Source organism: Cajanus cajan, chromosome 7 (assembly GCF_000230855.2).
Source record: "Cajanus cajan strain Asha chromosome 7, NIPB_CcT2T_4, whole genome shotgun sequence".
In the NCBI taxonomy this organism is placed as follows: Eukaryota; Viridiplantae; Streptophyta; class Magnoliopsida; order Fabales; family Fabaceae; genus Cajanus; species Cajanus cajan.
In genome coordinates, this window is record NC_138523.1 from 11,694,574 (window position 1) to 11,719,655 (window position 25,082).

The following is a 25,082-nucleotide window of genomic DNA, read 5'->3' on the forward strand; positions in this document are numbered from 1 at the left end:
TCATAGCTTTGATGTCATTGATTGGAAAAATTACTTCTTACACAATAAGATTACCTACACGTTCAAGAATCTTAAATGGAACACGCCCATATTTTATTTATTGTCTCTCTTTAAATAGAGTAAAATTGTAATACAAAATTTGAATCATATAATTATTCTAATAAAAAAATAGAAAAAAAATCTATAAAAGATATTAAAATAAAAATTTATAAATATAAATAATATCCTAAAATTTTAAATTCCTAAAATAACTTCTTAAATTTTTACTCAATTTATTTAAATTTAAATTATTTTTCCAACAAACTCCTAATCATATCATATCAAAGGGCATTTAGAGAAAAACAAAATCAAAATACCAACTTGAATAACTCGAGTATTTGAACATGTGTAATGAATAAGCACCGAAACTGCTGTAATCAAATTACAGTGAAAACTGCTGCAGATTCTTGCAATTGATACCTTATATTTGCTGTAGTAGGTCCTCTCCTACACATCTATAACACCTCTCCAAAAACCACTTGTTGCAAATGCCCCCTCCTTTCTCATGTTACTACTCCAAAGCTCCGTGATCATTACAAAATGTTATAGACTCAACCTCTGAGTTACTTTTCACGTTAATAATTTCCATCCTCCCGTGCTCCATGTATAATTTCAGTTACTACAAATCTTAAATCAAATTATATTTTTTTACATGTATGCGCTTGTGGGCACTAGACCGAGTATTTAGTCTTTTAGAAATTTGTCAATAAAATAAGGAAAAGAAAGGTTAAAACCCTTATTTGGTCTCTTATAATATTTTTTTTTTTCAAATTAGTCTCACTTTAATTTTTTGTTTCAATTTGGTCCCAATAATTTAAATTATTGTAATTTGGGACTTCCGTCCAAATGATTTAAATGGAGTTAACTGGTGGCCACGTGGATGCCAGGTGGATGCCACGTAGATGTCACATAGACGCGTAGATGGATCCCAAATTTCTTAAATACACCTGGAACCAGAAAGGCCCGTTCTGGTTCCAGAATTTCACAAAAAAAAACCTAACGTACAAAGCATTTCAAACACTAGATTTGGTAATATTGTCAATGAGATTGATAACTTCGATTGCTAAACATTTGGGCTATACAGTGTATCATTAAGGACAATGCAGTGTATCACTAAGGATAATAGTAGCAAGTTTTATTTCATTGTTAGTCAAACTGAAGTGAACCACTTACTACCAATTTGACACTATACAGTCAAGGATGAAATGAAATGGTGTTTCCCCTTGAAGTCATTGACGATGTACCCCATTGATAACAACCTGTTCTTGAGGAGGTACAACCTGAATTTTTGTGGTTTAGGGTTTCCCTTCAGCGTTACCTAGATGATTTCCTTTCTCAGTAATTTCTTTAAACATTTTTAGTATATGTTATGTTCTGAATTTTTATTTTCAGTTTCTGAACCATGTTTCTGTCTTTGAATTTATGATATGTTATGAATTTTTATTTTCAATTTTTGAATCAGATTATAGCATTTTGGTCAAGATTTTGAACTGGATAAGTTCAAATCAAAGAAGGATTTTGGAAGGTCTTATCTTATTTGATTCTTTTTTTTATAGTTTTATTCATAAAAGAATATTAATTTATTGTATTTTTATTAATATATATATAATAAAAAAAAAGCATGAAGTTGGCGTTCTAGAGCGGGCCGTTCTGGCCTGTTCTAAAAGCAGAACGACCTAATGTTGTGTTAAATTTGCATTTGGAACGGCCCATTTCAGTTGCAAAATTAACACATAACATGTGCAAGTAGAACGGGCCGTTCTGGTTTCAGAACGGGCCATTCTGGTTCCTATGCATCTACGTGGCATCCACCTGGCATCCACGTGACTAATAGTTAACTCCGTTTAATTCATTTGGACGGAAGTCCCAAATTGCAATAATTTAAATTATTGGGGACCAAATTGAAACAAAAAATTAAAGTAGGACTAAATTGAAACAAAAAATTAAAGTAGGACTAAATTGAAACAAAAAATTATTATAAGGGATCAAATAAGGGTTTTAACCAAAAAGAAACGTCTTTTCTACTTCTCTCTTACACACACACACACAACAAAACTTTGAATGCTTGAAAACTCATTTTTATGTATCCTCTAATCGATAATTCTTTACGATTTGTTTTGACTATTTTTTGTATCGGTGATAATCACGTAACTTTTTTTTTTTTTTCATTTATGAAAGTTATTAAAACAAGATTAAACAAATAAGATGAAAGATGACTTTCATTACATGATTATTTATATCAAATAAGAGATTAATTGTTGAAAAATTACTACAAATATAACAATTGATGATTTCACTGTATAGATCAAAGATGAGCTCAACTTCAAAAGAGAAGTTTCATATTTGTTTGTTTGTTTATATTAAAATATTAATTATAATTATATATATTTTAACCTTTTTCAAATTATTTGTTAAATCTTGAATGTTGGCTAAATTTTCATTGACATTGTTGAAATGTTATATTTTGATAATAAGAAAAAACTAACATTGTTGTTGGTTTTATATGTTACATATTTTATCTCAATAAAAGACATTGTTGCTACTTTTTCTAATTTCTTATTTTTTTTATACTAGTCATTGGCACTTTTATGGTGATTGTATTTGTTAGTTAGTATCTCTAAGTTTTTTGCTCATAAGAAAATATTAGTTATACATGAAATTTCTTATATAAGTCATGTCAAGGCCAATCCTAACAATATAAGCTCGTGACAAGAGATAACACTACTAGAAAAGTGTTATTTTTTTTTCAAATTTTCTTGCAAAAAAATATTCGTAGAAAGTTTTTGCAAATTTTCCTGAAAAAAAATATTTGCAGAAATTTTTTGTGAATTTTCCTACAAAAAAATATTCGCAGAAATGTTTTGCAAATTTTCCTGCAAAATATAATTTACAGATATTTCTTACAAAATTTGCTACAATTTTAATAATCATGGAAAAAAAATTTCCATGGTAAAAATTTGCAGAAAATATTGTAAGAATTTTATTTTGTTTCTTGTAGATTTTCTTGCAAAAATAAATTCGTAAGTAATGTTTACTAAATGGTAAAAAAATAAAAAAAAATATATTTAAATTCATAAGTTTAATATTTTAAAAAATCTTCAAGTCCCACATCGATTGAAAATAACACAATTAAAGAGTATATAAGTTGGAGTAACACTTACCTTCCAAGTTGAATTGTATGGTTAAGTGTGAGGCTTATAATCTACAATCTTAGAATTTAAAAGATTATGCATGAGGCATGAAAATAAAAGATTATGAATTCTTAAAATATAGAATTTATAGTAATTTTTTAAAAAAATTTCGTAAAAAATATTCCTGCAGAATTTCTTGCGAAAAAATTCGCAGGAAAGTTTCTTGTGAATTTTCTTGCGAATTTTTTTTTTCAGGAAAATTTCCTGCAAATTTTTTTTTTGCAGGAAACTTTCCTACGAATTTTTTTCGCAAGAAATTTCACAAGAAAATTTCCTGCAAATTTTAAAATTCGCAAAAATATATTATCCACGAAGGTATTACCTGTAAATAAAATTTCGCAGAAAAATTTGCAAGAACACGTTTCCTGCAAATTTTTATGAAAAATTCGCAAGAAAAATTGCATGTAATAAGAGAAATTCTAATAGTGTAAATATGAATCCTTGAATATTAATGTTTTAAATCATAAACATTTCTGACATAAAAATAGATTTATGATTTAATTAAAATTTAATATATCATCATTTGGTCACGAATTTTTTTAAGAATTTTAAATTAGGTCTTTAGACTAAAAAAAATTAAAATTGGATCCTTCATTGTTATATATATATATATATATATAATTTAATCTCTAACATTACATATATATTCATTTATAATATGTTAATTTGTCATAATACTTTTATATTCACATACTTAGACAACAATATTAGATTATTATTCAATTTCATTATATATATATATATATATTAATATATCTACTTATTAAATAATAATTTTATTTTTTAATCAATAAAAAATAAAGTTATATTAAATTAATACGAAGTACGAAAATCCATATACAACCCCTAAACTTAACTAATTCATATTATAGAATTGGGTACTTTCTATTTATGGTTTCTCAAATTATAAATAAAAGATAAGCAACCAATCACCAACCCATCTACTTAATATCAAGTTCAAATGAACTTATTTCCATATCTTTGTCAGGGGTGTGCAAAAAATCTAAATTGATCCGAAACAATACATAACCGATCCGATCTTTATTGAAAAATTCGATCCATTTAAAAAAAAAAAACTAAACCAATTCACTTTATAAAATCGAGTCAGTTATCAAATCTACTTTTACAAAGTGAATCGATTTGGTTCAATTTGGTTTTTTTAAAAAATTGATTCATATATTAATAAAAAATAGATAATTGCACCGCATCAAATCAATCCAATTTTAAAAAAATCAATCCATATTTTAAAAAAAAACTAAACTAATTCACTTTATAAAAATCGGATCGGTTAACCGAACCACTTTTATAAAATAGTTCAGTTCGGTTTGGTTTGGATTTTTCAAAAAATAAAACCATGAACACGCCTAATCTTTGTATAGTCATTTGAGAAGTACAACAATACAAATTACATGTTTAATATCAATTTAAGAATAACCAACACAATATATGATTTGTTGATAAACTAGAAGACATTTCAAATACACACATGATTTTTTTCCCTAGTATATATATGGAATCTCATCATTATATACAAGAAATTGGTTTGGAATATTCAAATCATAACACATGATCATTAAAATCTACTATCTCAATTTCTATTTATAAGAGTTATCTTAGAATAATTGTTTGTTCTTTTATATAACACTCAACTCATAGTGTTTAATGTATTAATTATTTTTAGACTAAAATACTCCTAATTAAATTAAAACTTGTTCTCATAATTTGTTAGAATACATTAATTATAAACTCTTTAAAAAACACGCATACATTCTAATTGACTAGGAGAGTAAGTAGTATTAATTATAAGAAAGAAATAGTATATGATATACTCTCTAATTGATTAAAAGAGAAGTGAGTATTAATTAAGAGAAAAAGTAGTATGAGAGTAGTTTTAGAAGAAAAAAAAATTATAAAAATAAGACATTTATTATTGTCAACTAGATTAAGTATTTTTTTTAATCTTGGTAAATTAAATATTTTAGTCTTATATATAAAAATTGAGATAGTAATATTTTAATTGAGACCAAAACTTATAGGAAAGAAATTAATATAAAATAGATTTATGAATGAAATAAAACATAGTGTATTTACATACAAAAGTTGTAAATAAATGTCTATTTAAGTTTTACATAAGAAAATGCCTATTTTATATTGACCTATAATTATTTGAGTTGTATAGGAAGGACTTTTTAAGTTTTATATGCAAATAACACTTATAGATACAAATATTTGACATTTATCTAAGTATTAAACAATTTTTGGTAGAAATATTTTTTAATTGTACCTACCAATATTATATCATTAAGAATAATACATCCATAGATATAAGTCATTTTTCTTGTAATGATTCACTATTTCTCCATCTGGTAGGATTTTTTTTTTTGCATAAATACTTATTTATCTACCGAAGAGAAACTAGAGTTGTTAATATATCAATAATTGCTACGGTGCCGGTTTATTTGAGAGGGTTTGAGTACCCCTTTGATTGTCGAAAATAAAGAAAAGAGTTTGGAAAGGATAGTAGAAATGAGAGAAAGAAAAAGAGAAAGAAAAAGAGAGTAAAGAGAGATTTCATAAATGTCCCTTGATTGATTGTATGAAAGTGGACCATGACTAGTCACTTAATTTATATTCAACACAAATGTCAATATGTGATTTGTTATGTGATTTGATAATCATCAAAGGACACCCAAATTCTTTCAAACAAACTGGCACAATAGTAATTACCTATATACATATTATTCATAAAATAAAAATTTAGATTGAGTCCAACTAGCTTCCTTCGTATGAATCCTAAAGATATTTTTCATTATCCAAATCAATTCAAAGATAATTTAATTAAACTTTTAACTACTTAGTGTATATATCCGGATCCGTTGCATGCAAAAACGAACTATCAAAGAGTCCTTCTCATCCAAAAAAGAACAAAAAAAGAAAATCCTTGCGTATACGTAGACATGTGTTATGATGTAAGGATCATTAATTAAAAGGTTAAAGTTATATGTACAAAGAGTAGAAGGTTGACTAATAAAGAAGCTAGGATGATATATAAATATAATAAGGTACAGTACGTAAGAATTAAAGAGTTGATGCAATTAGGAAGCGACTAATTAATAAAGCCATGTCTGCTGGGACAGCTATTTAGTCGTGATAATAATTACCGTACCAACCAACATGCAGGTCTGCTCGCTTTGATCCTAATGTCAGTTCCTATGGAAAGGTTTTTCCATCCATCTGCTATCAATTAAGTTAATTAATTAAGCTCACTGATTGATCAATCACATTAATTAATTATTAATTGTTGAAACAGATACTATTATTATTATTATTATTATTATTACTAGCTAGGGATAATAAGGAACGTTAACCCCAGGCCAATAGGGTAGTACTGGAACTGTGTTGTAATCCTCCAAAGTGAAAGCAGAACAGTTTCCCTCTCCAATATTCTGCTGCTGCTGTTGCTGATGATGATGGTGCAGTGTTCCCCGTTTGGAGCAACGCAGAGCCTCTGACGTGCTTTCTACTGTTTCCTCCCCAGAGATTTCTGTGTAACCTGTTGACACTTGGGTTCTAGAAGCTTGCTCTCTCACCATTGCCTTCAACTTCATCACCTGCAAGGAATTCGATCCCACGAATATTGTCTACTCAAACTTCACCATCAATCATTGTGTCAAGACAAGCCAAAAGAAACACAGTAGTGTTGTGGTTTTTGAAACCAAAAGCAACATACACATGCACAAAAGCAAAAACTTCAGCAAAGTGCGTGTCTATGCGTGTCACTTGCATGGAGAGAGAGAGAGAGTGTGTGTGTAAATTTAGATACAAACTGCCACTTTTGGATATCCCAACAAGGGAAATACTCACTTGACATCACCATTTCTATATGTCTCTCTTCTTGTTACATTATAAGCATGCTTAAATATAAGTTTAGAAAATTTTTCTTATCTATTAAAATTAAAGAACCATTTTTTCATAAGAGTTATTTTAAACTTATATCTAAAGAGGTTGTATTTCATCTATCATATTTATCACTTATTTGTGGATTTCCAAACAAGGGAAATACTCACTTGACATGTCATTTCTACGTGTCTCTCATCTTGTTATATTAGACCACCTATCAATTTATCACTATCTCTTCTTCTATTTCTTTTTTTCTTTTAGGTGTAGACATCCCAATATAGCTGTCCTGAAAATATTAGTGTCTACAATTTAAGAGCAGCAAGAAAAATGATTTTTGGACTGTCACATATCTGTTTAACACTTGGTAAGAGAAACAGATAGAGGTGTAGCTAGTTTTGATAGATAAAAAGAAATGATAACAGTTAATAAAGAGTTTAGAGTACTGAAAGAATCCCATGGATCATTACTGGAAAAAGAAATATAGAAGAGAAATAAAAATAAATATGATAAGTGATATGATAGTGAGAAAAAGTTGATACAAAGAGTATCAAATGTGTGTTTGTGTTGATCACGTGTCCGAAAACTGGGATTGATATACATATTGCATATATTTAACCAACCTCTTCCTCGAGCTTCTGTTTTTCCTTTGATATGACATCAAACTCCTCCTTAAGTGAATCGTACAAGTGTTCAAGTTGCTTGTTCTTCCACCTTGCACGCCTATTTTGGAACCAAACAGCAATTTGGCGAGGTTGAAGCCCTAGCTCCTTGGAAAGCTTCATCTTCCTATCTGGGTCTAACTTTATCTCCTTCTGAAAGCTACTCTCCAGTGAGTCTAACTGCTCACTTGTTAATCGCTTCTTCTTCTCCTGGCTCCCGCAGTTTATTTTCTCCATCGATGAACTTGTCTCCGCTAGTGTTTGTTCTTTCACTTCCATTCCTTAATCAACACATAGAGGGTTATATTAGCCAAAGAGTTTTAATATTCTTCGATGGACAGTGCAATTTTAATGTTGCCAAACTCGCTTGCCTTAGCATTAAGAGTTATGGTGGGGCAATAGCATTAGTTCTATTCCTACTTTGTATCACTTCTTCAAGAAAAGCAATAATTATTGTGGGGCAATAGCTTGAGGTTCAAGTTACTATTCATGTGAAAATTTACAAAAGTGGACTCTGAAAGTTGTCCAAAACGTAAAGGAGTTACTAAGTTGCATGGTAGAAGTCAAGTGCTTCAGGGCATGTTTGGATGGGCATGCTAGATCCATATCCAAGCTTAAATCAATCAATTTTGATGGAAAAGCAACTAATAGTTGCTTCGGCGGATAGTGGCATCAAATGTATTACCAAACACACACTCAAACAGAAAAGTAGTAAACTATGAAGAGTGAGAAAGAAAAGCAACTTGATGGCATAACATTCAAGGAAAAGGTGTGAATTCTTTATGAGAATTGAGAGTACTAGTAGATGGTGTTTTGATCATGTTTTTACCTGGATATGGGGTGTAGTTGTAGTTGTAAAGGAAGCTTAAGGAAGCCTCTGGTCGAGGAACATAACGTCTTGTGCTCCCATTCCACTCCATGTCTGCCTTTGTTTTCTTGTCTCTCTTCCCTTCAACTTCAACTCCAATCTTTATCTGTGTTTATATGGGCCTCACTCGGTTGTAGAAGTGCTTGGACCACAAGGGCAGTGAAGAGAAGATAGAGAGAGGTCATAGGTGTCTGCAGCAAGCATAAATAGAGTTTATGGGATTTGATTCCTCTGAAAAAAGTATATACATATACTTTAAAGGAAAAATAATACGTGCACTATGAGTTTATGAGTTTTGTCATACCGAGAGAGAGAGAGAGAGATTATTTGTTAATAGTAGTATCAAGTACCAACAAAATCTTTAAATTTTGAGAATACCATGAAATTTCTTGAATGTATATAATTGATTATGTTAAATAGGTATGACTTTATGAGTTTATATTTAAAGTGCAGCAGTCCTTTTAGAAGAAAATTTTAAATTGGTGTTTGAGATGAGTAAGGTAGGTAGGTAGGTAGGGAAGGGTGGCACTAGAGTTGTAAGGGCTTGGTGGGTGGAAGGAGGGTAAGAGTTGTGAATTTGGTGAAGTATGGATCCTACTTCACTTTTGGGGCGCAACAAAGTTTTGTGTTTAATGCAGAGACCGTACATGCAGACTAGGTAGGGAAGAAGGGAAGAGAGTGAGGACAAGGCGTGAAAAAGGGAAGGCATATGTCAGTTGGCCCCCCATGCAGCCTTCAACGGGGACCATATTTGATCATAGACCTATGAATCCACTCTTATAGTTTTTCCTTTTCCATTGTGCCACGACAACACAATCACCCAAAACTGATGGTTTTCCTTTTTCTCTCACAGCACAACAAATGTGGGCACATTTGCAAAATGGGTAAAATGGGTTCCAAAGTGGCAATTTAATAGCAACATAGGAGAAGTGGTTCGCCTCAAAAGAGGGTCACCAGTACACAACCTGCCACCACTGCTGCCCTCACATGAGACAAATAAAGTAAGGTAAATAAAACAGAACACAAGGCCTCATTTCTGTTTCTTTCAACCCTCCTCCTCTCCCTTTCACCTTAATTATATCTTTTGCAGTGTCACAGAGAAGAAAGCTGATACAATCTCACTTTCACCTCTCCTGTCTCTAAATCTATCTGTTGCTTGCATGAAATCGGGATCTGGGTTTGCTTTTAAATTTTTTTAAAATTTTTATTACTCATCATATCATGTTATTGATATAAAATATTTATCTATCGAATAAAAAATTTAAATAATTGTTTTTAGTAAGATCTTTTCTCTTAACTATAATATTGATAAGAAACATTCATCAATTTCACTAATGATTAATTTTTATATATATAAAAAAAATTGATTGATAACTTTTAGTATAGTCTACCATCTAAATCCTAATTACATACAATACTTTTATACATATAAAAAATTTGAATGAAAGACTTTATTTAAAAAGATGAAGTTTATATCACTCAAATCAATTGCAAAAGCCAAATTGCAAATGCAATATTGTAATATGCCATCATTGATTCATTGTGTGAGTGGTGTGGCATGTGGTAGTAGGGCTAAGTTGACAGATTGGACTGCGTGTTTGAGTGTACCTTTGCTACAAATAAAAGCATAGGTTGGAGCGATAAGGAAGGCCTTTCTTTCGGCCCCAAAATGGTGATAGAGATGGATGAGACAAAGGTCATTGTAGAATCCAAGTTCTACTAGTGTGCATCTTTCGAAGTTGTTTCTCATGTCCCATGATAACAACATCTCATACTTAATAGCGTGATGTCGGAAGAAACACTCATCATATGTGCAAATAATAAATCTTCCTGCCCTATCAGAATCGTGATTCGCTTATGCCACAACCAACTAAGAACGTAATTGAGTAAATATTCCTATATATATATTCAACAACATAAAAAAAACCATTTAAATCATATCAGTAACACAAAATCTAACGTGAGAAAGCCCCAGAAATTATTAGGTACTATGAGAATATCATGTGTTTATAGGTTTATGGTTCGGGTTGTGACATTTCTATATAATCTTAGTTCTTATAATTAAAAAAAAAAACAGAGAAAACTTAAATAATAATAAAAATACTAGAGATTTCGATGATGAAATTTCTCATTTAAGAGAATTCAACAAAAAGTTACAATCGAAAAGAATCCATTTTCCTATAACTTTCCCTCATTTTTTGTGTAACACATCCAAAAATTATATGGAAAAAGTTGATAATATTTAATTATGTATAATGTAAAGATTAGTAGGGATCAAGATAGTTACGAATTACTTGATAGTCTCTCCTCAAGAGGTATAAGAGATTAAAAAATATCGAGATAGGTGAATGTTTCTCTCTCACCATTTGTTTGTTTGATTGTTTATTTATTTATTTGTTTTGTTTTTGTTTTGTTTTTCTCTTTAGCAGAAGACTTGATACTCTCTCAACTACGTAACGAAATGCATCTCTAATTCTGAAGAAATTATCAATTATTATGGAAATCGTCACATATTATGGTCAGACTAATGTCTACATGTTGTAAGTCCACGGGTTACACATATTAATTTCTCTTTGATTTAGATCGGAACGTGACTAGGAATCAAATATGCTACAAGTCTTTTACAAAAAATCACGATGAAAATAATTCTCCATGAGTTGAAACTTGAAAATGTCTACAGAAACAAAAAAAAAATGTTTACGAATTTTGAAAACAGCATTGCTATTTCGTAAGAAGGGAGTCCACGCGAATTCGGATGTATAACTACGATGGAAAGGTCGGTCACAGTCTTTTTAAACAATTGTTGATTAAAAAAATAGAAAAACATGAAATGAAATGAAATGTGAACATGATGAAAATTGTTTGGTGATAATTAACAATATTTTGTTTTGAAAATTCTACAAAGATTGAAATGTCAAGTACAAAGGGATGACAAGTTTGTTTTCATTTGGAGGTCCCCGTGGGGGCTATTTCATTTGAAACCGTGCTTTGGGATTTTTATCTCATGCAGATGGGGATGAGGACAAAACATTTGATGATGGAGTCTTCCCCACGCGAGATTCTTGAAATATATATATATGACTTTTCACTCTTTTTTCTTATTAATAAAATTTAATTTATTAAATAATTGTTATTTTTTATTATTTGAATTTTTTTTAATATTCTTTCAGTCACGAGACAACATTGCTAGGAGACAATAATAATAACAAAGAAATAGGGGAAATTAGGATATATAGGAGAAAAAAAATAACTACGAGACAAGAAATGGAGGATGAGAACGGAGGAACATTAGAGACATGAAAACATGGAGAGGAGAGTGCCCCCACCATTCCAAGAATCACATCTTCGAACTTGAACAAATGAGTGAGGATCTTCGAGTAAAAAAAGTTAAACAAAGAAGATTTACCACCCGATGGTCTGTTTTATAAACACAGTTTAATTAAACTTGGAGTTTCTTGTAATTAAAAAAAAAACTATTTTCTTCTCAACCCATCAACACCAACTAATCTTTTCTCTAAGTGATGACACAAAATTATGTTGAATACTCATCAGTAATACACATTTTTAATATAGACCTAATGTCTATGTTCATATTTCAATTGATGTTAGATGAAGTCGGCCGGTACTTAAAAAAAACAAAAAAAAAGAGTCTAATAACTAACACATTTTTAAATGCTTTGTACATATATGATATATTTGTTTTTGGTAGCTGGTGTAAGCAATTTTTCCTATAGTTTCACATTATTTTGCCAGTTACTCTTGCTTATGGAAAATAAATGACATACATAGTTAAGCTTAAGATGTATAATTTTGATCAATAAATTAACTAAAATTCAAACAATCATCAAGAGATCATGTCAAGAAATAACCCTTAAAATATGAACAAGAACCTCCATATAAATGAGTACTCAATTCAAACACTAGAGTGTGTCAAGCAATTATAGCTTAACCATTCAGTAAAAAACAGACAAACTTATGGAAATTATAGGAAGATAGAGAATTGAATCGAGTGAAGATAAGGGCTAGCTCCATCTTTCATAACTCGAGTTCCTGTAAGTAGTTCTTCTATATCTCCATGAGTCCATGCCATTTTTGTATTTGCACTTTTATTTTTTATAACAAAGATCAAGAAAAGGAGAAAAAAAAACTTGTTACTTTATATATATATATATATATATAGATATAGATATATATAACTGTTACTCTAGGTTTATTGACGTTTATCGAAGAAAAGAAAAATGACATAATATAGGGTAGAAATCGTTGTATGTTAGAGGTATTTCAAAAAGACTCAATATCTCTCACATTGATTTTGTTTTTTTCAAAGTGTTTAAACATCAATTTGTGTTAAACATGTCAAAGAGGTAAGTAAAGAGTATGGACTTGCTGTTGCACATATGAGATGGGTCTATTGTAGTGTAAATATGCCGATTTGCTCTTCCTGTGTTTGGGGATAAAATGATAATGGAGCTTTGGATTTTTTTTTTCTTTTCTTTTTATAGTTATAATTTAATTTGTTTAAATGTGATCCTGATGCGATCATCTTTTCACAAAATTAGTTACTTCTCCCTATCATTTTACAAAGTATGGGTTTTACTTACTTTAGCTAGCTAGTTTTGTGCCCTAACAATTTTACTTCCAAGATAGTGCAGTTACACGTCTCTGGAAAGTGCTATAGTTCATATTTTTCAAGCTGCAACGAAAACAGAAAATTGGTCCATAAAGTAAAATTTCATGTGGGTATAGTGTGAATGTACTAAAAATCAAATGTTGTCACTTGTATAGGCCACAAGTAGCGTCAGAATAGCTCAACTTTGATAGAAACAAACAACGCATCGGTCCTTTTACCCTACTGATTAAATGTTTCATAAAGGTCAATAGTCTTAAAGAATTCTGAGCGTTTGTTAGTGAGCCCAGTGTGAAAATAACGAGCTTCTTCGATATAATTATAGTGAAAGCACTCCTTTTAAGTGTTGACCGTTGCGTATATCTTAAAGTAGGGCTAAATGGGAACCTAGATACGAGTAGTATAGAAAAAAGTTTGGTAGCTTTTATGCTGCAGGTGGTCCTTTAATATTACCATTTTATGAGTATTTATAAATTATTAAAAAATTGAAAATTATATAATATGTTAAAATAAAGCATATAGTGTGATGTAACCTCATTTTTTAAGATGAGTTAAAATCAAATTTATATTTTAAGATGAATTTAGATTCTATCCTAACAATTGTGACTGTCATCCTTATTTTTTCTTTTTGTGTCTTAGGCAAAATGAAAAAATAACAGCTCTTATAATTATTTAAATACTACTTATGGTCTCAATTCTCAAATCTAAAATTGTAAAATATATTGTACTAGCAAGGCTATTCGGCTACCTGGCTCGGTCACTCGGCCACCTGGTAGCCGATACCCAATCGGCACCCGAATGGCCGAACCAGGTGGCCGATTAGCAACTAGATGATCCATAGATCCAGAATCCCACTAGTAAAGAATTAAGGACTCCCCCTAATTAAGGATTAAGAGTTAATCACACCAATAAGTCGATTAGAGGCGTATTACCTAATATGGTAATCCTGCCACAGGGCCCAGGGAGGTCAGGGCCCATAAATGTCAGTATAAATAGCTCATGTCACGAGGTAACGTCACTGTTCATTAATTACCCTAGATATTCGTGCTTGTCCTGACTTGAGCGTTGGAGTGCCTTTTGCAGGTACCAACCCCTTCACCGAAATATTCGATCGGAGCACTCGTTCGACCCTCAGATTACGAGAAGATTACTGGTGTATCCTTTTGACAGGTACATTTTGGCGCCCACCGTGGGGCCGAACGAAGATAGTTGGAAGATTAACTGAAAAGATTAATGGCGATAACTAGGAGAGCAAACACACAGGACCACCAAGCCGAAGAGGAAGAACATGTTGAGGTTGTTGACGAAACGGATCTTTCTAAAGCCGTTCGGTTGTTGAAACAAGAAATGGAGGTTATGAAACAGCAACGAGAAAAGGATGCAAGGGAGTTTTCGGCCTTGAGAGCCGAAAACGAGGCGTTAAAAAAATCAAGATACCTCATGGAGACCTACTCAGGCCACAAACACCCAAACCCAAGGGTCGTATTAATCCCATGCGATCCATACCTCGGCCCCCCATGCCTCGGTAGTGGCACCTGAAAAGCTCCCTTCGGCCTTACCCACTGTCGGTCGTCCCGCAAATTTGACAACTGTCGGATCGCACCGTCACCCTTTCACCCCCTCCATTATGCAGCTACCTCTAATGGATAATTGGAAATCCTTGCCCATTGATAAATATGATGGTACAACAGATCCTGATGAACATCTTGATGTTTTTTTTGACACAGGTGACGTTGAGTACAACGGATGATGCCGCCTTGTGCCGGATTTTCCCAACGTCTCTCAAAGGCAGGGCCCTGAGTTGGTTCACTCGGCTCCCTCCTAACTCAATTGACTCGTTCAATACTTTGTCTTCTCAATTCACCATCCAGTTTGCAACGAGTCGCCCTCACAGCATGACGTCCCTATCTCTGGTCGGCCTTCGACAAGACAAGAAAGAGTCACTCCGAGCTTTCATGGATCGGTTTAACAAGACAGCCTTGGAAATCCGAGACCTCAACCCCGCCATGGCACTTCATCACCTGACAACAGCCTTGAAGCCAGGCCCGTTCGTCAATAGTATTTGTAAGAAACCCCCTTCGGACATGAATGATCTACGAATGAGAGCCGACAAATACATGCAAATGGAAGAGTTGGCGGATTATCGTAATCAAGCCCGCGCTGAGCCAGTAAATAAGCCAGAAAAGCAAACAAAACATCCATTCAGAGGCCGAGGAAAAGAAATAGCACTAAGAGATCGACCCATGCGTGGGCCGAAGTACTCCAATTATACACCCTTGAACACCAGCAGGGCAGCAGTACTAGAACAAGCTCTCGCGTCCGAAGTACTTGCAGTACCGAAGAGAGCTTCCACACCACCACGGGCTAATACCAGCAAGTCTTGTAGGTATCACCGTAACCGTGGTCATTCCACCGAAGAGTGTGCTTCTTTAAAGGATAAGATTGAAGATTTGATTAAACAAGGCCAGCTTCACAATTTTGTGGATCGGTCTGGATCATCTCGGCCTCGCTCTTCATATCAACCTAGACACCATGATCGGCATACGCAGGATCGTTCTGATAGGCCTCGGCATGAGAGGAGCAGGTCACGAGACAGGAGGGATGACCCGACGCCTTCGCATCGGAGGGTCATTAACACAATCACAGGTGGATTCGCGGGTGGGGGCTCAACTTCCTCAGCCCAAAAAAGGCACCTACAAGCCATCCGATCGGTTCACGCTGTCGATAGGCAACCTTCCCGAAGGTTGCCAACTATAACATTCACTGATGCCGACTTTCAAGGTATTGATCCGGTGCAGGTCGATCCAATGGTGATCAGTGTTGAAATTCACAATTGCATAGTCAAGAAAACACTGATCGACCAAGGCAGTTCGGCGGACATTTTATATTGGAGTACCTTCAAGCAGTTGGGTATTTCCGAAATGGAATTAAACCCTTATGATGATCCCCTGGTTGGTTTTGCAGGAGAAAGGGTAAGTACTAAGGGGTATATTAAACTTTTCACTCGTTTCTGTTTTGACGAACAAGAAAGCAGGGAAATTCAAGTAAAGTACATTGTGGTAGATGCTAATACGTCGTATAACATCCTCCTCGGCCGACCGTCATTGAACATGCTAGGGGCAATTGTCTCGACACCGCACCTAGCAATGAAGTTTCCATCCGATAAGGGGAAGATCATCATGATTCATGCCGATCAGAAAGCTGCTCGAGAGTGCTATTTCGCTAGTTTGCGCATATCTCCGATGGAAGAAAGAAAGTCAAAGTCCAAGAGGGTTCATGTTGTTGACCCTTCGGCATCGGTTGAGGAGCTAGTTTGGGACCTTGACCCGAGAATGAATGACGAAGAACATGTTGAGCCAATTGAATCAAAGGTTCAGCTACAAATCGGGCCGCATCCAACTCAAGTTACGTACATCGGTGCCGATATAGCCAAAGCAGATCGTTCCACCCTATGCCGTGTGATAATGAAAAACAAAGATCTTTTCGCATGGACACTGTCCGACATGCCCGGCATAGACCCAAACGTCATGTGTCACAAGTTATCAATTTGCACCGAGGCAAGGCCAGTGGCTCAACGTAAAAGGAAAATGGGAACGGATCGAAAACTTGCAGTTGAAACAGAGGTTGCAAAGTTGCTTGAAGCCAAGTTTATTCGAGAAGTCCACTACACACTTGGTTGGCAAATGTGGTAATGGTAAAAAAGCCGAGCGGAAAATGGAGAATGTGTACTGACTACACCAATCTTAATAAAGCATGCCCGAAAGATGCTTATCCACTCCCAAATATTGATCGATTAGTGGATGGTGCCTCTGGACACAAGGTTCTCACCTTTCTTGATGCTTATTCGGGGTATAATCAAATCCCTATGCATCTCCGCGATGAAGAAAAGACAGCCTTTATAACTGATTCGGCCAATTATTGCTACCAGGTAATGCCCTTCGGATTAAAGAATGCAGGTGCAACCTATCAGAGGTTGATGAATCAGGTTTTTCGACACCAACTCGGTAGAAATATGGAGGTATATGTCGACGATATGGTCGTCAAGTCCGGAGACCTTACCAAACACGTAGCTGACCTTTCGGAGGTATTCCAACAGTTGCGCAGATATGACATGAGGCTGAACCCGGAGAAGTGTGTATTTGGGTATCAGGTGGAAAATTCCTTGGCTTTATGCTATCGACAAGGGGCATTGAAGCCAATCCTGATAAGTGCACGACAATCGTCAACATGGTGAGCCCCCAGAACCTCAAAGAAGTTCAGAAGTTAGCAGGACGACTCACGGCTTTATCAAGATTCCTCCCATGTTTAGCCGAAACAACAAAACCCATCGTTGGGTTGTTGAGGAAAGTAAAAAAATTTGAGTGGTCCGTTGAATGCGAAGAAGCTTTTTAGACGTTGATGGAACGCCTCGGTTCTCCCCCTGTTCTTTCAAAACCGGATCCCGAGGCTGATATGGTGGTCTATTTATGTGTATCAAACGAAGCAATCAGCGCCGTCCTGATTCAAGAAAAAGGGGGGCAACAACCCATTTACTTTATTAGCCGCATGTTACAGGAGGCCGAGACAAGATATCAGCTTCTGGAGAAGGTGGCATTGGGACTTGTTCATACTGCCCGGCGCCTTCGGCAATATTCTCATAGTCATCGTGTCGTAGTTTGAACTGACTGCTCGATCGCCAAGGTTTTGCGTAAACCAGAATTAGCAGGACGGATGATGGCCTGGTCAATCGAACTATCAGAGTTTGATATTAGTTTTGAACCACGACGTCCGGTCAAGTCTCAATGCTTGGCAGATTTTGTTAATGAATTGCAGCCGAAGGGCCACTTTGTGAGTGATTTGTGGATAATGCATGTCGATGGCTCCTCAAACAACCAAGGTAGTGGAGCCGGTATAATCCTCGAGGGACCAACAAGATTGACTCTCGAGCAATCTTTGAGATTTGCGTTCAAAGCTTCAAACAACCAGGCTGAATATGAAGCATTGTTGGCAGGTTTAAGACTTGCACAAGAGATCGGGGTCAGACGATTGACGTGTTGGACCGATTCGAAAGTAGTAGCAGAACAAGTAAATGATAACTTCTAGGTGAAAGATTCCGACTTGTTAAAGTACTATCATTTATTTCAAAGGATGTGCAACACTTTTGATGAAGTTCAAGTGAAGCACACGCCGAGAGAGCATAACGAGAGGGCCGATCAGCTAGCTTTAGCCAGCAGTACTTGGAAGCCTGGACAGTTACGAACCACACTTCACCTTGACCTTACAACTCTGAGTGTAAGCTCAATCGAATGCATGACGGTTGAGGAACCCACCCGAACATGGATGGCCAAAATAGTTGAGTACCTTGAACATGGTAAAGAGCCATTGGACCCGGCCGCCGCTAAAAAAATCCGAACACAGGCTGCCAGATATTCAATCGTGGGAGGAGAATTATACCGCAGAGGTTTTTCAGTCCCATTGTTGAAGTGTATCGATTCGGAACAAGCGGACTATGTCTTGAGGGAGATTCACGAAGGAATATGTGGTTTTCACTCGGGAGGACGAACCTTGGCCACAAAGGTGCTTCGGGCAGGGTATTACTGGCCAACCCTCAAGAATGATTGCGTACAGTTTGTTAAGCGTTGCGTCTCATGCCAACGGCACGGCAACCTTATTGACGCTTCGGCCGAAGAACTACACGGTATTAGCTCACCTTGGCCTTTCGCATTGTGGGGAATGGATATCCTCGAACCATTCCCAATTGCTAAAGGCCAATGCAAGTTTTTGTTAGTTGCGGTTGATTACTTCACAAAGTGGGTCGAGGCCGAGCCACTGGCCAGCATCACAGCTGCTAATGTTTAGAAGTTTTTGTGGAAGAACATCATTACTCGCTTCGGCATTCCACACGCCCTCATAAATGACAATGGTCTGCAATTTATTGATCAAAAACTCAACCGGTTTATTCAAGATCTCGGCATTAAACATAGGTTCACATCAGTAGAACACCCACAATCCAACGATCAAGCCGAAGCGGCCAATAAAGTGATCCTTACTGAATTAAAGAAGAGGTTGGGAGATGCCAAAGGAGCTTGGGTCGACGAATTGTTAGAGGTCCTTTGGGCTTATCGGTGTACACCTCAATCCACAACTAAGGAGACACCTTTTCGGCTAACATATGGTACCGACGCCATGATCCCTGTCGAAGTGGGGGAACCATCCTTTCGGCGGCAACATTTTGAGGAGAACGCTAATGAAGCATCACTCAGAGCCGAAATAGATATGATTGAGGAGGATCGCACCAAGGCCCAGATCATAGCCGAAGCTTGTAAACAGCGAATGGCCAAACGGTTCAACTCTACACTCTCCAAAAGAGAGTTTCATGAGGGAGATCTCGTCTGGAGAGTACAGGGATCAGCAAGACGTAACCCTAAAGAAGGCAAGTTAGCTGCCAACTGGGACGGCCCATTCAGAATCCGACATAACCTGCATAACGGAGCATACAAACTGAAAGAACTTTCAGGAAAGATCATCCCCAGGACGTGGAATTCAACTCATTTAAAGACTTACTTTAGTTGATTTGTAACTGATGTACATCCATGGTGCACTCTTTTCCTTGATCGGTTTTTTTCCCCCTTATAAAAATGTGAAAAGGGGTTTTGGCTGACAAGGTTTTTAACGAGGCACCCATTAATGAAAGACAGATTCACTTCATCCTTCTCACTCTTACTCTCGTCTGAATTAATATATACAAAAAAGGCTTCCCTCCCGAGTTGATCAACTCGGCTAAGGATGTGCCTCGGAACTCGTAAAAAAGGCTTCCCTCCCGAGTTGATCAACTCGGCCAAGGATGTGCCTCGGAACTCGTAAAAAAGGCTTCCCTCCCGAGTTGATCAACTTGGCCAAGGATGTGCCTCAAAACTCGTAAAAAAGGCTGAATGGGTTCATTCGGTTGTCTTAAAAAGCAAGCAACACCGAATGGGTTCATTCTGTTCCCTCATAAAGTAAACAGCACCGAATGAGTCCATTCGGTTTTCTCTAAAAAAGGAAGTAGCGCCGAATGGGTTCATTCATTTGTCTTAAAAAGCAAGCAACACCGAATGGGTTCATTCGGTTCCCTCAAAAAGAAAACAGCACCGAATGAGTCCATTCGGTTTTCTCTAAAAAAGGAAGCAGTGCCGAATGGGTTCATTCGGTTGTCTTAAAAAGCAAGCAACACCGAATGGGTTCATTCGGTTCCCTCAAAAAGCAAGCAGCGCCGAATGGGTCCATTCGGTTTTCTCTCAAAGCAAGCAACACCGAATGAGTCCATTCGGTTTTCTCTAAAAAAAGAAGCAGAGCCGAATGGGTTCATTCGGTTTTCTCTAAAAAAGCAAACACCGAATGAGTCCATTCGGTTTTCTCTCAAAAAGAAAGAACGCCGAATGAGTTCATTCGGTTTTTCTCTCAAAAGGCAAGTAACGCCGAATGGATCCATTCGATTTTCTATCAAAACAATCTCACTCAGTTTTCCTAGATCGGATTATTGAGTTATTAACTTATGCAATATACGGTTTTGCGCAAACTCCTCGGATTCAACAATTCAAAAATACAAAGCACTATTTCGGAATGCAAAGGAAAACATTACTTTTATTAAGAAGGTTCTAATGACCCTTTCATACAAAAGGGGGGGGGGGGGCTCTATCGGCCTATCAAAAAATTTAATCATCAGGGTTCACGGGGGCATCTTCTTGAGTTTTCGGCTCATCTTCTTGCTCACCATCCTCAACCTCGTCATCCAAAGCACCTTGAGTTTCTTCCTCCTCAGGGGTGTCATTCGGCTCATCGCTATCAGGCAGAGCCCCGGAGGGCATCTCCCCGAACGACATAAATGACCCTTGGTAAAAGTCCTTGGTCATGTTAAACTCAAAGCCCTCACGAAAACGGCCAAAGTATCGTGCTTTCCGAAGAGCATGACGAAAACCGGCCTCATGGTAAGCCACAATGTGATCTTTCGCCTCCTCCTTGACCCTCTCCAGCTCGGCTTGGGCCTCTTCAGCTCGGCGTTTTTCTTCGTTTACTGCCTTTTGAAGGTCTAGCCGAAGAGTGTCGTTATTGTGCCTTTGCACATCTAACTCGGCTGCGAGTTGGCGGTTTGTAGCTAAGGCCTCCTCGGTCGTTGCATTGGCCTCGGCTATTGCTTTATCAGCCTCCTCCAGTCTTTGCCTCAACTGCATCAATTTGCCGATTGGCCCCATGGCAAGTTGGTTCACCAATGCTAACGACCGAGACTGTAATTCGCAATAGTACTTACACTTCTATACCGCGTCCAGCTGACCCAGAAACTCTCGGCCCTGCTCCGAGAAGGCATCTGGCCGAACAAGTGAATCGGCAGAAACACCTTCACCCCAAAAGGCCCTAGACATCAACCCGGGAGGGACACAAATTACCGTTCCACCTGGTGAAGACACAGTTTGTTTCGACTTCTTTGTTTTCTCGGGCCTTTCCTCGACATTTTTTCTCTTATGGCTCCCCTCGGCAACTCCCTTCCCTTTCTTCCCCTTTTTATGCTTGCGATTCGGTGAAGGAGGGATCCGATTGTCCTACTCTAGCCGAGGCGATGGGGCAGCCGATGAGCTACCCATAACCTCGGAAGCCTTAACCAGTTGCACCCGACTAGCTAGGAGATCACGAATGTTGAACTCGTTCGCTCCACTCTTCACCATGATTCCTGCATAAATAACCAAGTGAACATCAATATGAATTTAGCGTAAGGCCGAAACAAGAAAATCACTTACCTATCAAATCATAATCCCATCGGGAAGAATCAACCAAGTTAATCAGTGACCTCATCGGCAAACGCCGAGGAAGTTGAAGCAAAAATTAGACGTTTTGTTGCACTTCGGCTGTGAGAAGCTCGTCCGGCACCTCATCATATGGCTGAGGGGCACGTGTCCAGTACAACGGAAACAAACTCTGGTCGTCAGCACCGAAGAAGAAACGTCGCCCATTTGGACGAATGGTCACTCAGAAGAACCTAGCCTTAAAGTTCTTATAAGACGACGTAAAGCTATCCAAAAGCTACCGACTCCCCACTCGGTTAAGAGATACCCATTTCGCCAAATCCGAGGGCCGAGACGAATAAAAGTAAAGAAACAGCAAAGGGGAAGGCTTAATGTTCACGCATCGGCATAAGTGTTTGAACCCTTGAAGCTGGGCCCAACTGTTCGGATGAAGCTGGGTCGGCGCCACATTCAAAACCCGAAGAACTCCCATCGTAAACTCATTGAATGGCAGTTTCACCTTCAAGTCTCTCAAAAGACAGTCATACATATAGAAAGAAGCCATCTTCTCGTCTTGCTTGTCTAGGCAAACCATGTCGGGATTGGGAAAAGCGTTGTTTCGGCATGCACGAATCCCGATCGGGTATGGCTCCTCTTTCGCGTCAAAATATAAACATTTCGTATACTCCAGTAGGTTGGTAATCATTGTAGTATCTCGGTAACGCGAGTAATACGAAGTCACCTCCCCGTTCACCCATTCGTACTCCGGTACTTCGGATGGCCCATACTTTTGTCGATTCGAGACACGTCTAGTCCTAATCGGCACCCCCTCGCTCCCGCTGGTCGAGACCTCTTCGGATGCGCTCATACTCTCGCTAGATCATCTGTCTTCATTCGGCGAATGCCCCGAAGCACTAGATGATGACCCCTCGGATGATGATGACCGAGCCTCACTAGCCGAAGAGCTGTCGGATGAAGTAGCCATAAAAATACTTACCAACAATACGAGTTCACAACGGTCACTCGGCGCGCGTAGTTCGATCTTCAAACTTGCTCGGGCAATACAGTTCGGCTGAGAGCGATAAGCGTAAAAGGCCCCACCACTTATCACTATATATAGCAAAGGAAAAAAGGCGGGAAAAATCCAAAAATTCGAAAAGTGTAACTGTCTAATCTTCAAGATCCAACGTTGGAGATCGTCCCAACCTTTCGACTACCCCATTACTTAACCTCACCTCTATACCCTTGCAAAAGGTATCCCTTTCACAAGGCTAGGGGACAAGTGTACTAGCAAGGCTATTCGGCCACCTGGCTCGGCTACTCGGCCACCTGGTAGCCGATACCCAATCGGCACCCGAATGGCCGAACCAGGTGGCCGATTAGCAACTAGATGATCCATAGATCCAGAATCCCACTAATAAAGAATTAAGGACTCCCCCTAATTAAGGATTAAGAGTTAATCACACCAATAAGCCGATTAGAGGCGTATTACCTAATATGGTAATCCTGCCACAGGGCCCAGGGAGGTCAAGGCCATGAATGTCAGTATAAATAGCTCTTGTCACGAGGTAACGTCACTGTTCATTAATTACCCTAGATATTCGTGCTTGTCCTGACTTGAGCATTGGAGTGCCTTTTGCAGGTACCAACCCCTTCACCGGAATATTCGATCGAAGCACTCGTTCGGCCCTCAGATTACGAGAAGATTACTGGTGTATCTTTTTGACAGGTACATATACCATTATTAAAGACACAATTGCTAAAAAAAATTGACTAAACGTATAATAAATTTATATGAAACTATGTGTTATGTCAAAAGACAATTTTAAATCTCCCAAATTATAAGTTTTATTGATAACATACATAAATTTTTTTGTAGAAATTTTTTTTAGATTATTCAATAAGATGAATGAGTATAAGACCAATCCATTAAGACAATCGGTTATCTTGACATAAAAAGTCTAACAGATGAAACACTTTATCTGTAAGACATTTATTTTGAATTTATATCATTTAAGATGTCTAATAACTAAATTAATCTTTGTGTGTATGATTCCTTAACAGATCAAAGTCAAGTAGCTTCTTTGGTACTCATAATAACAAAAGAGAAGAAAAACATGTTTCTTGTCAGAATAAGACAAACAAATTTCTTGAATCACAAAAATCCTCAAAATAAGCTATTTTGATCTGACACACGCATAACTCCACATGTTTGGTATCTACAAGTGATAAATAACTTCTTTGATTAGATAAGAAGTGACAATTTGATGAAATGCATTTAATGCAAACAATTAATACATCAACCGACACTTCTCTCCACAAGGAATGGAAATTGAAGATAGACGAAGCAAACACATGAAAGACGCTCAAGGATTTGTAATGATCATCTTCATTGAAAGCAACTCTATTAGGAAGCTTGAAGATTCAAAAAGAAAAAGTATTCAGACAATAAAAACACATATTGTAAAATTACATTCATTCTTTCTGTGTATAAGCTTTGTACTTGATATTATTGTACCACGTCTTGAAAGTAAGAAAAACAACATAATTATCTTGCTTAATTTTAAATTTGTGTTATTGTGTTGAACCTGGAGAGACTTGTTTGTAAAAGAATACTTGTTTGTTTGAATTTGGAGAGGCTTGTCTATAAGAATATTTAATTATTTGAAGTTTAGAGAGGCTTTTTGTTAAAGAATACTTGGATAATTGCTTGAAGAAGTAAGTTAAAGATTACTTAGGGTGAGCTAGAAGTGCCTTGTGAAAGAATACTTGTATTTTTGTAAAAGATAGTGAAACTTGATTGGATTTGATAAAGAACTATAATCTCGATGATTGAGAAGAACCGGTATGAAAATACTTTGTGTTTTTATGACTTACTGTTTCAAAAAAGTATGATTTTTTATTGATACTATTCAACCTTTCTTCTAATGTCTTTCTTTTCTCCACACTTAGTTATCCTTAGATTCACTATACATTGAAATAAATGGATCAATAATTGTGACACGTCACAAATAAGTTCATGGTAGAGAGGTGGAAGTTTGCGATATGATTTCAAGATTTCAA

The 25,082-nt window shown here is 36.4% G+C and overlaps 1 protein-coding gene across 1 annotated transcript; it reads right to left on the reverse strand.

Annotated features, from left to right (window-relative positions):
- Positions 1 to 5,917: 5,917 nt before the first annotated feature.
- On the reverse strand, positions 5,918 to 9,067 carry LOC109795241 (putative homeobox-leucine zipper protein ATHB-51). Its single transcript, XM_020354685.3, has 4 exons — positions 8,962 to 9,067; positions 8,619 to 8,848; positions 7,751 to 8,070; positions 5,918 to 6,841 (listed from the first exon to the last, which is right to left on the reverse strand). Exons 2-4 carry the CDS (start codon positions 8,707 to 8,709, stop codon positions 6,575 to 6,577), a joined length of 678 nt encoding a protein of 225 aa, XP_020210274.1. The 5' UTR covers positions 8,710 to 8,848; positions 8,962 to 9,067; the 3' UTR covers positions 5,918 to 6,574.
- Between the last annotated feature and the right edge of the window lie 16,015 nt (positions 9,068 to 25,082).

Excerpts from the sequence above, each read along its gene's own strand:
- LOC109795241 (XM_020354685.3), bottom strand. The coding sequence starts at position 8,709 with ATGGAGTGGAATGGGAGCACAAGACGTTATGTTCCTCGACCAGAGGCT. Across the intron at positions 8,071-8,618 it reads CAACTACACCCCATATCCAG|GAATGGAAGTGAAAGAACAA; the intron begins GTAAAAACATGA and ends GTGTTGATTAAG. Across the intron at positions 6,842-7,750 it reads AACAGAAGCTCGAGGAAGAG|GTGATGAAGTTGAAGGCAAT; the intron begins GTTGGTTAAATA and ends AATTCCTTGCAG.